The sequence below is a fragment of the Lagenorhynchus albirostris genome, chromosome 15 (assembly GCF_949774975.1).
Source record: "Lagenorhynchus albirostris chromosome 15, mLagAlb1.1, whole genome shotgun sequence".
Taxonomy (NCBI): domain Eukaryota; kingdom Metazoa; phylum Chordata; class Mammalia; order Artiodactyla; family Delphinidae; genus Lagenorhynchus; species Lagenorhynchus albirostris.
Genome location: NC_083109.1, coordinates 15,153,970 through 15,166,410, shown reverse-complemented (window position 1 = coordinate 15,166,410; position 12,441 = coordinate 15,153,970). Strand labels below are relative to the sequence as shown.

The 12,441-nt window shown below is 47.3% G+C and overlaps 1 protein-coding gene across 1 annotated transcript; it reads right to left on the bottom strand.

The window, feature by feature from the left end:
- On the bottom strand, positions 1-3,631 carry LOC132505649 (serum basic protease inhibitor-like). Its single transcript, XM_060123816.1, has 2 exons — positions 3,490-3,631; positions 1-194 (listed from the first exon to the last, which is right to left on the bottom strand). The coding sequence occupies exons 1-2, from the start codon at positions 3,629-3,631 to the stop codon at positions 1-3; spliced, it is 336 nt and encodes a 111-aa protein (XP_059979799.1).
- Positions 3,632-12,441: the final 8,810 nt, after the last annotated feature.

Sequence of the window (12,441 nt, the reverse complement as noted above, 5' to 3'; positions counted from 1 at the left end):
TTACCCGTGGGTCACCACAGGACCACCGCAGGTCTTCATGCAGTCCTCTGGCGTCAGGAAGTTGTTCTTCCCTCGGCAGCCGCTGTATATAAACATGTCGCAGTGCCCGGACTTGGCGTTGTAGAAGTACCTGACCTTCCGGGCCCTGCAGGGACCCGTGTGATGAGGTTCCAGGCAGAAGGCAGGCTGAGATCCTTATGGGATGGGAGGGGCTATGGGTCAGCTATGAGGACCGTCATCGCAGTTTGGTCTACAATGTCAACAACTGAAACCACCAGTGTGTCTTGCAATAGAGATGTTAGGGTTATGGGGACGGGTCAAACTGAAAAGGCCATTTGACAACCTGCTTTCTGGGATATTATTATTAATGTTCCTAGGTGTGACATGATATGGTAAACATGCACAAATTGATATCTCCATCATGAAATATTTTAAGATTAATTGGTATGATGCCTTGGATTAGGTTCCAAAAACTCTACCAAAAAAGAATAAAAAACGGCAGACAAGGTAAAAAATATTCATCATATGTCAGTAATTATTGGAGCTGGTACCTGGGTTTTATAAGACTATTCTCTGCATTACTTGTATGGTAAAGAGTTTCCACCATTAATAAAAAAGTGTGAAGGAATCAGGCTGTAATGGAGAAAGGCATGAAGAACACATACCAGGGTGTTCTCTTTTGTTACGGCACAGGGACTCTCTAAATTGAATATTGACGCTATATTGATACTGTGACTTATAATAAGCAATATATATATATATATATATACTTGTTCTTTGTAATATCCTGGCACAGAGTTCTTACAAACCTTGCTATTTCCTAAGTGCTGAAAGCAAAAAAAGTGTCTTTGGTTATGTGAACTAGGTGACTTTTGGGAAGACCCTAGTAACCCCAGAATGGGCTCTGGTTGCCAGGGGAAACCACTGCCTGACAGGAGGGTTGCAACTTTCATTCCTACCCTCTCCCTCGTGGCCTCCCATCCGCAGTTCAGCCCGCCACCCAACGTCAGGGATCGGAGAGGAGCTGGAGGTTGAACAGTCACCAATGGCTAATGATTTAATGCATCATGACTAGATAATGAACCCCCATAGAAACCTCAACAGAGGAAGAGATTCATGTTGTGAACATGCATCTGGCATCGACCCAGGGAACAACATGGGTACTCGTTCCATCATTGCTCACCTGGACCCCTGCAGCAGCCTGCTCCCTGGGCCTCTGTCTCTGCCCTTGGCCCCCTAGAGGCCACTCTCCGCACTGCAGCCACAGGGATCCTATCCCATTGCTCCCATGACCAGTCCCTCAGTGACTCCCCATCTCTCTCACAGTCAAATTCCGATTCTCATCCTACAAGGCTGGTCAGGACCTGTCCCCATGGCCTCTTTGGTCTCATCCCTTCCGCCCTCCTCCCCTCCCACCCACTCAGCTCCAGCCACCCTGGTAATTGCTGCCGCTGGTTCACAGCGGGCACGTTCTTTCTGCAGCCTCTGCTCCAACGCCCCCTTATCACAGAGGGTTTCGCTGATCAGTCTACGGACAGAGCACAGCCTCTTTTATCCCCATCACTCTCTACCTTCAAAAACTCATAACCTAGCAGAGCATTTCCCCTTTTGCTATTGTCGGTCTCACTCTGAGAAGGCAAGGTATTTTTCCATATTCTGTCTACAGCTCTTTCCCCGCACCAAAAACCAAGCCTGTAGGGACTTAATAAATATATGGCCAGGGAACGAATCTTCCATTTCATGCTCATGCCAAGCGCACAGTCATTGAATAGAATGGAGATAATGGAATTCCTGTTAGTGCAAAATCTCCTTGATGATGGGGCAGGTCTACGTGATTATCAATCTACCTCTCATTCCATATCCTGAGAGGGTAATAAAATGATAGTCAAAAGGGGACAAGGGAAAGGGCCTTGAGCCTTTACTAAGACTGTATCAGCCTTGGTCCCAGGAGGAACTCACACAGCGCTGTGTTTGTTGCTTTCCCTGCAGTTGCTCTGCTCAGTGGTCCCACGTCTTTCTGATTAATTTTAATCCTAGAGGAATAATCATTATTTGACACCGCAATATCTTTTCTTTCCCGAAGGAGGCATGTAGAGAAATTTTTTCAATTTAACACATCTTGGTGGAAAATGGACAAAATTGGCCATGAAATGTGTTTAAACTGTTTAAATTCATGAGTGGTAAGCTGTTCAAAAACCCATGTAACGTGGTTCCCGTTTTCAAGTGAGGAAACTGCAGAAGACTTGCCCCAGGACACATGGCATGTGGGTGATAGGGTCAGGACAAGATACTGTCATGTCACAACCCATTAGATAAACTACCTGATTCTGCCAGGAATTCTGAAAATACAGGTAACTGGTAAGAGTTTCTGGCTGCAGTGTCCAACTTTCATTATTCCCCTGTCCCAAGCCTCACTGGAGCCCCCAAATCACAGGGAAGACTGACTCTGGTTTTTCCCTGACACCAAATAGGTGGCGTCTCTACCAACACCAAACAATTCCCTAAACACCCACTGGGCATCCCAGAAGGCAATTTACTTCTGATACTAAATCCATGGAGTTAGTGCAGATCCCGCAGGTTGAGGACTCAAGACTGTCCTCACTTCAAATGAGAGCCATGTGGTCCGGAGTCACTCATGCTTGTGACCGACTGGCTAAAAATCGGAGGTTCCGTGACCCCACCTCCATGTTCACTAACCAATAGAAGTGCAGACAGAACTCAGGAAAACCCTTTACTTACCGTTCCCAGGTTATTATAAAGGGTAAAGCGCAGGGACAGCGAAATGGAGGAGATGCGCAGGGCAAAGGGGGAATAGAGGTGTGCGGAGGCCCCGTGCCCTAGTGGAGTGCAACCCCTCACAGCACCTCCATGTGTTCACCACCCCGAAAGCTCTCTGATCCCCAATATTTATGGATCTTTATTGAGGTGTCAATAATAGGCATATTGATTGAATCATCGGCCATTGGTGATTGGTCTCCAACTCAATACCCTCCCCTCTCCCCAGAGATGCTGGAATGCGGGCTGTTGAAAGTTGTAACCTCTAAACACATGACTGGGTTTTTTTGGAGACCAGCCCCATCCTACAGGTCTCTCCGTGGCCTTCCTTTTTTCACCTCATTACCAAAAATAACCCCAGTAAATTCCAGGAGTTTCTGGAGGTCTGTTCCAGGATCAGGGCAAGGATCAAATATTGATCTTCTTATTACACTACAGTGAAGTTCAGGGACATGGCAATGACCAGGAATAGAGAGTCTCAGAGATGGGATTCCTGATCTGGTAGAGGTAGGCGGCATATATATTTTTTAATTTTAATTTTTTTTCCTATTGAGAGTCAGGAAATGTCCCTGGAGTTAAAACTGCCCAACTTCCCAGGAGAAATCCAGAGAGGCTGTAAGCATCCACCCCACCCCTGCTCCCCAACCCCTTCCACGGACTCCCCTCACTCCCCCCTCCGCCCAGCCTGTAGAGGAGAGGTGGGTCAGGAGTTACCTTTGACCTGGTTGCTGGTTTCACCTTCGGTGCGGTTGCTGGTTTTACCCCCCTGGATGCCGGCCACCAGGGTGCCCGGGATGCCGGCCACCAGGGTGCCCAGGAGGACGAGAAGGGCGATGGAGAGGCAGAGCCGGCTCATGATCGTGGCCTTGCAGGAGGACTTCTGAGGAAAGCTGGGGGCTGACAGAGCTTTTCATATCCCAGCTGAGGGGTGGGACAGGCAGTGAGGAGGGGAGTGAGGAAAGGGTGGAGCTGGGCTGGGTCCTGTTTATTGTGTAATCTCCCCACCTAACCTGCTTCTGCCTGCTGGGGCCAAATGCCCAGTAACAGCGCTTCTCAGACTTGACTCTCCCTGTGCGTCTCGTGGAAACACAGATTGTGATTCCACAGGTGGAATTTTGTCCAATATGTTGACTCAGGGAGCGTCCCAGCACCTAGAGCAGTGCATGGCGGGTGATGAGTGAATGAGAGCAAATCAAAGGATGGATAACTGAACAACAGTGTGTTAGCTCAGGTCCTCCTTTTCAACTCCTGCAGGTTTCATTACAGCTGGGAACTATGCGCTTCACCCTCACCCCTACCACTGCCTAACTCAGAAGACAGGTGTGACACAGGACACCTTCTGCAACCACTGCCACAGCTTCTCAGCTGGATGGACCCTTGCTGTTTACCTGGCACTGGCCCAGGCAGAAGCCCTCCTGAGGCAGCAACCCTGTTTTCTCAGTAGAAAAAGGAGTAAGGGGTGTGGGCAGAGGGGAAGCAGGGAGCTGAACACGTCTCCACAGCATGACCTCCCATTTCCCCTCGCCGGGTTTCAGAAACAGGAGAGCTGCCTGCCTGAGTGGACCTCAGGGGAGCTTGGAAGATCGCCCACAATAGCCTCCATCCTCCTGTCTCTCCCCCAGTGGTTTTGGAACCATAGGACCTCAGTTTGGGTACCAGCTCTGCCTTTTCCTAACTTTGTGCCCTGAAGACTTAAATCTCCCAGAGCCCTGTGTTTTCCAGTGTCACATGAGGTCAATGCTGCCAGCATCATGCGTTTCTGTGGAAGAAGTGGAGGCAATAGACATATATTCTTCTCCCTGAGAAGTCAAAGTCCTTGTAATCATAATAATAATGTCATTACAGCAGATAAAACTTAGCTTCTTCTATGTGTCAGACATTATCCTAACTACTTGACATATATTAACTCATCTAATCCTCAAAAATCTTAAAAGAGGTGGTGAAGAATTTTTGATATTTCCTCATGTGACAGAGGAGGAACCTGAGGTAACAAGAAAGAATTTGCCTAAAGAAATAGAGTGTAGAGAGAGTATCTGAACCCAGGGATCCGGCTTCAGAGTCTGTGCACCATGCACTCTACTGCTTTGTAAGCTGAAACTATAGTGCACATGTGAGGGCTTACACACCCACAGTCTCTTCACTCACTCCCATATATTCACTCCCAGTTACAATCATGTAGCACCAATGCCCCCTCAACTCACTCATCCACACATACTCAAGCAATCTGCCACTAACACACACACACACACACACACACACACACACACACACACACCCTGCACTCCACTTCCAGGGTCAAGGAGAAGGGAGCTGGCTCAATGCCCAGAAGCCCCAGGAGCAAGCCCAGCCAAGTGTCAAGCGGGCGCACAGCTGGGTGATGAGCTGCAGAGGGCGGGAGGGGCTGTCTTCCTCGCACAAAGTCACCCTTTCCACTGAGAAGGGCAGGAGCTCTCAATACCGAGCTGCCCCCGGACAGAAGGGCTTCAGGAGCGGGGTACCCACAAAACAAGCCATTGTGTGTGGAGGGTCTGCTCGCTCCTGGGACATTTCACATGTATGATTTCATTTAGCCTCATGTCGACCGTACAACATTGGGATTCTCATCCCATTTTGCCAGCCAGAAAGCAGAGGCTCGGAGAGGTGAAGCGACTTGCTCAGGACCCACAGCAAGCAGACGGCACAACTAGGATTCTAGCTCAGGAGGCCCTCTGGTCCTGCCCCTCTTCCTGCCTCAGTCTGTCCATCTGAGACCAGGGAACAGCAGAGACCCCCCGCCTAACAGCAGGGACTCCTCTTTTCTGCCCCCTCCTCTCTCATGTGTCTGTCTTTCTCTCCCAATGTCCTCCTCCCTCTGGTCCAGGTTAGAGGCCCCCAGACCCAGGGACCCCCGAGGGGCCTGTCCTCCCTCCACCTCCCACCTCCCTGCTCACGAGTGACTGAGTCTCTAGTTTCAAGCCTTCCCGGCCCCTGGGGGCATCTTCAGAGAAATCGCAAGGCGGGAACATCACAGGGGTTGTATTCTGGATAAAGATGTATGATCCCAGCACTGTGGGACCCCAGTCATATCTCTGCTTCTAATCCTCAGTTTTTCCCTCTGAAAAATGAGAGTCTTGGAATCCATGCTATCTAGGGCCCCTTTGTGAAATGGATGGAATGCACCCGGGGCAGGCAGAAGATGTTTATCTGTTTGTGATGCTGTGCCCTGTGAGAGGTACATTCATATCCAAGACATGGGTGGCCCCTTTCTGGCTATGCGATATAACAGCACCTCACTTTTTGGAGGTACGTAGTCTTCCTCCTTCCTTATTTTAAATTTTATATATTTATTTGGCCTGGTCATGCAGCACGTGGGATATAGTTCCCCAATCAGGGATCTAACCCGCACCCCCTGCATTGGAAGCGCAGAGACTTAACCACTGCACCGCCAGGGGAGTCCCTTAGTCTTCCTCTTTAAAAGAGGTGTCATGAGTACTGGGGTTTTTAGGATTATTTTAAGGATTAAAAAGAAAAGCATAAACCAGAGCTTGCAATCTGGCTAGAATATATAAGCATTTTTAGCCAAATAGTACATTTTATAATTTTGAAACATTTGCCAAAATTTAACAGTGGGGGATTTCATATAAAAGAGAATTTCTGGCATTGTTGGGAAGGTAAATATTTGGCAACACAGTCCTGCAATTTAACAAGAGCCGTGAGTCTCAAACTTGAGCGAAAATCAGAATCACTTAGCCAGGCGTTCACACACAGATTTGAGATCTCCACCCGCAGAGTTTTGCTTCAGTAGGACAGGGGCGGGACCTGAGTTTCTGCATCAAACAGGTTTCTGGGGCTGCTGATGGTACCGCTCAAGGGACCACACTTTGAAAAACATGAACTAAGCTAAGTAGAGCTGCTCTCTTCTCACGAGGGGAGCGTTCTCTCCAGTTTCCATAATCCCCACCATGCCTTATTGTCCCCCCAGCCCCACTCCCACTCCAAATATTTACATCCACATCACTCACCTGACCTGGAAGGAATTCAAATTTGTGACCCTTGGGGTGCGCTCACAGTAAGTGTTCGGTAAAAGGTAGCTTGTTCTTATTTAACAATCTTCCGAACTAAGTATTATTATTCCTATTTTACAGATGAAGCAACTGAAATTCAGCTAAGGGAAAATGACTTGCTGAAGCAAAAACAGCAGAAAATAGAAAGAAGACACTTGACAAAAACTGTTAGTCATGTGGCCCCAGTTATTTCAATATTACAAATACACAAACAACACACAGGCAAATATATCTGATATTAACATAGATGAGGCATCAAAGATTGCAGACGTGACTTCATGAGAGTAAAATCATTTTTATCAAGAAAAGGAAGAAGGGAAATAGAAAACAGAAGAAGGAAAGGTTAAAAGAGGAGGAGACATGAGTCAGTTGTAGACATGCCCACCTTAAGGTGACAGTAAACAAGTGACATTGAAGACCTGAGAAATTCCCAGGAACAAGGATTATGCCTTTCACCATACAACGGAGCATTCTCCGCTTGGACTGTTGGACCCATTCGAACTCCCTTCTCTCCATGGAAACTTCTCTCTCTGAGTATATGGGCTATTTTGTTGCTTTGTCATCTAGCATCTCTTTGTCCTTTTCCTGATACAGTAGCCTGATTTTGCTTGAGGAATGACTCTTCCTCCACCCAGGACTGGTGGGATTGGGCCGCCTGTCAATCAAAGTGCCTGCCTTACCCCCAGACCAAGAGTGGCCAATCAGATGCTCTCCCTGGAATTTAACCATGATCGATGAATCCCAAAAGACCTAAAAATGGAGGTCATTCAGAGGTGGCCTAGGAAGACCTTAGTTCTTCCTCGCTTACCATCCTTTCCAAGCTGGGACCTTTTAGCACTCCCCTCAGTCCGTGAGCTGAACTAAATCAGTTAGTGCTATGGGTGCCAACAGAAGAGTCCAAAAGGATCTCACTTAAGGGTACAATCAGGAAGGGAGAATGGATGCCACTACATCCCCACACCGTTGTCACAAATTCCTTCTCTGCTCCCAATAGCCAGAGTCAGTTTCTGTTGCTCATAACCAGCGAGATCTGCTGCCTTTACCAGGGTCACCACCAAGTTCCGCATTTTTCTATCCAGTGGCCTTTTCTCAGCCATCCTCCTCCTCTAACTCACAGGTAAGGCCCTCATGGCATAAATGCGAACAAAATTCTTTACCAAAATTTGTTTCCACTTGGTCTCAGTACACACAAAAAAATAATAATGAAAAGCAGAGGTTCCCCATTTGAAGAACTTTGAATATCTTCTGGTGAATCTCCGGGGCTTTTGAATGCACAGATCTCCAACGTCTTTCAAGGAAAATCATGGGAGACAGAGAGTGATAAGCTTGGATATCAGCCCCTGCCAGTATTGGTTATGTGACCTTGGAGAAGGGCTGAAACCTCTGAGCTTCAGCTTGAATGACTTTAAAATGGAAGAAAAACCTATTAAGGTTGTTGTGGTATTTAGAGCTGAAGATGTACGTGCAGGGCTTGGTACATAGCGGGTTGTCAATAGCGGTGATGGGTGTTTTACATGATTAATTCTACCTCTCCCAGAGTTACTTAGACATTCTCATTGACTCAGTGACTTTTACCAGCACATCAGGACAGGGAATTCACATTGCTACTTTCACCCTCTGAGGTACTAGCAATCCCCACCTTCTCTGAGCCTCAGTTTCCTTCTATGTAAATGGAAGGATGACTCCCTCTCTATGGACACAATTCAAGATCTATATGTGCTCACAAATGTATAATGCTACCAAATTGATTAGGCCACACACCTAGTAAATTGGCAGAGCCAGAGTTTGAAGCCATGGAGTCTGATCAAAGGTTTCAGTCATCACATATTTTATCCCTAATAAACATTTCGTGAACAAGTGAATGAATGAATCAACGTCTACTCAACATATTTGCCTATGTGTTCTGCCAGCACCATAGACTCAACGTTGACCAAAGTGAATTTATTGTCTTTCCTTCTAAAGACTTGCTTCCCCTACCTTCCCCCAGAAGGCTGAGTGTTGTCCTTCATTCTACCTTTTTCTCACTCCCTGTGAGCAATCTCATAGCAAAGTCCGTTGGTTGTACCTCCTCAGTTCTCAGCTGAAAGTTCACTTCAGGATAAGATGACGACACCTGATCATAGAACTGCCCCACTGCCTGACAGCATCCATCCTGAGCAAAGCCAGCTTCCTGAAACTCTCCTGCAAATAACCTCATGGAAACCCACATCCTTTAAGTCCTTCAAACAACCTCTTAATGAGATGCCATATCATTCATTGTCCATTGCTGCAGTGAGTAATAAACCCAACTCGTTCAGTTTGTAAGTGGACTGTTTCTAGTGGTCTGTGGTTGGAAACATGGACAGGTATAAGCCACTTTCCTTATTGTGTAATTATTGTCTCCCCACATAAGCAGGCTTCCTGCTTCTGCCTGCTGGGACCAAATGCCCAGTAACAGCACTTCTCAATCATCCCCTGCAAACCACCCCCCACTCTGATCTCTCCACCAGTGGTTTTGGGATTGGAGGACCTCAGTTTGCGTCCCACCTCTTCCTTTTCCTAACTTTGTGACCTGGGGTCAGAAATCTCCCAGAGCCCCGTGTCATCAGGTACCGCATGAGACCCGTGCTGCCCACGTCGTGAGGTTGCTGAGGAAGCAGTGGAGGCAACAGACATATATTCTGTCTCCCTGCGACGTCAAAGTCCTTGTAATAAGAACAATAGTGAGCTATATGACAGTTAACACTTAGCCCCTTTGATCAGGGGGTATAATAAAGGCAAGGTGGGGTGGGAAAAGGGCAGAATAGGGGTAAGGTCAATCACTGAAGCAAGAGGGTTTTCGGTTACCTCTGACAAAGAAGGAGACCTATTTGGAAGAGAGACTGTGGCTCTCCTCTGGCACTGGGAGAACTTCATGAGGGTGGACTTCTAGAAGGGGACACTTCAGCAATCAATGCTATTTGTTCCTTTACTACAGTCGACAGCACATTTAAAAAGCAGTCAGGAACCAAGGAAACTAAACCTCTATGTGCTTCTAGAAAATTTGCTTTTGTAAGTGGTGTGCAGAGAACTTGAACAGCCTAATCAACATGGTCCTCAAAAGGGCCCAAACCTGGGGATTTCTTAAGGCACATACCATCATCCTCTTTTACAAAGAAAGAATCTGTGGCTCAGAGAGGTGAAGTGACTTGCCCAAGATCACACAGCAACACAGTGAGTTACTGAAGTCAATCTCTTTTCATGAATACCAAGTCATTTCCCCATTCACTGTTATAAATTAATAATTATTAAATAAATATAATTATAGTAGTACTCTTACCGTTATCTGATTACACATTCACTAAAAGGTTACTCTGCCAATACTTGTACAAAGCATTTAACAAATATCACATCTTTTTAACTGTCATCACAACTTTATGAGACTGATAGAGAAAGAGAAATGCAGCCTCTGAGTTCCAAGACCTGAGCTGACATCACAGTGCGCCTTATGTTCTCCTACTCAACAGAACTATTTCAGAAACCTTCAACAGCAGACAAGGTCATTCTGTGTGCATGATGGATCAAGACAAAAATAGGACATTCGGTAATGATGTTTGAACACAGGCAAAAAGAGGTCAATTATACAAACCACCAAAATATCCAAGCATCCCCCTGTATTGAGTGACTGCTACGTCTTTACCAAGTACAGCTGTAACCTCTAGCTAGTCTTCCCTTCTTAGAGTTAAGATACCCATTCAGAGAAATGCCCCACTTCCTGAGAGCATCCATCCAGAGCAGAGTCAGCTTCCTGAAACACACACCCCCGCCAACCAAATCACCTAACACAAGCCCTCATCCTATAAGTTCTATCTAACATTCTCTTAATGAGATATCATATTGTCTTCCAAGGTGATTCTTATTCCTTGCTGTAGTGAGTAATAAACCCAACTAGTTCCACTAGGAAAGGGAGTGTTTCTAGGTGTCTCTGGCTAGTTAAAAAGTAGAAGCTAGGGCTTCCCTGGTGGCGCAGTGGTTGAGAGTCCGCCTGCCGATGCAGGGGACGCGGGTACGTGCCCCGGTCTGGGAAGATCCCACATGCCGCGGAGCGGCTGGGCCCGTGAGCCATGGCCGCTGAGCCTGCGCGTGTGGAGCCTGTGCTCCGCAACGAGGCCACAACAGTGAGAGGCCCGCGTACCGCAAAAAAAAAAAAAAAAAAAAAAAAAGTACAAGCTAGAGACGTCTCTGGTTAGTTAAAAAGTACAAGCATTAAAAAAAAAAAAAAAAGTACAAGCATTATCCTTATTTTATAATTAAAGAAAGTAAAGCTGAGAGGTGTTGGGAATTTGCCCAAGACTATAAGGAAGTGAGTAACAGAATCAGCGCCATCTGCGTCCTTGTTTATTTGAATACTATGCTTGCTGTGGTCCCCGTGCCTCCCTTTCCTCATCTGCAGTGAAGCAGATACTCTCGGTTCTCCAAAGGTGCCTCCGGCCTACATCTTCCCAGAGGCAGGAGCGTGAAAACATTGTCACAGTCGCTCTATTTGGGAGAGGTGGGACCTGCTGTGTTACAAAACTCATACGGCAGCTAAGTGACATCTCCGTGTCACTGCTTCCTCCCTTGAAGGATTCTTAGGATGATTAATAGAAGAATGCAGGCAAAATGTTAACACAGAGCCAGGCACACTGAAAGGGCAGTTGCCCTTCTTTAACTGAAGTAAGAAGCCCCTCCCCACACGTGACCTCAGGCAAGGGGATTCCTACTGCAAATGGACAACGAGTCTCGTGCTCCTTTCTTTGTTCTTCTGAGAGTCCAGGAGAACCACCTCTGCACCCATATTTGACCTGGCCCAAGAAGTAAAGAAAGAAGCTTTCATGCTGAGGTGTCTCTCACCCGGGTTTTTGTGTCGCTTGGGGTGGCCACTCAGAGGTAGATGGTGCTGTAATGGGGGTGCTTCCTATACCTGGCAGGGCCCAGTGTGAGGACAGGAAAAGGGGAGGTGCCGGCTGCTCTGCAGAAGAGTGCGAAGGACCCGCACCTCCGTGGACCCTAGTGGTGAAGGTTCTTAGGGGCAAACCACAGAATCCACTCCAGTTAGTTTAATTTGAATTTATTGGAATATAAGCCAGACTGTTTGAAGCGACAGAAGGAAAATGTACAACATCACTGCGAGGGAAAGGGGCTTCTTTATTGAAAAGACCTCTGCCACCACTGATACTGAGAACTGGATGCCAGAATTTCCACCTTGGCCACCCGCAAGGAGAGCAGTGATGGTGGGGTGGGGGATGAAGGTGAGGATGCAGTGAGGATGTGGCTTGAGACAAGAATCCTGACATGAGGAATGTGCTCTTGCATTCACTCCTTCCTTCCTTAAATAATTATGGACCATCTCCTCTATGCCAGGACCTGTGCTAAGTGCTAGGGATAAAGGGAAGACTTGTTCTCATGGTGCTTAGAGCCGACTGGATGAGACAGAGCTAAAGCAAGTAGACCCATGGGGGAAGGAGAGAGGCAGGGCTCTGCTGAGGAGGGTGGGGTTGAGACGGACTCAGAGGACACCACACTGTTTCAGAAGCAGCCACAGCCCAGCCCCGCGTGGCTCCTCCTTGACTTCAGGGTTTCGGGGTGGTACAGTTCGCAGGTCCTCTGCAAAAAGAAAGGGACT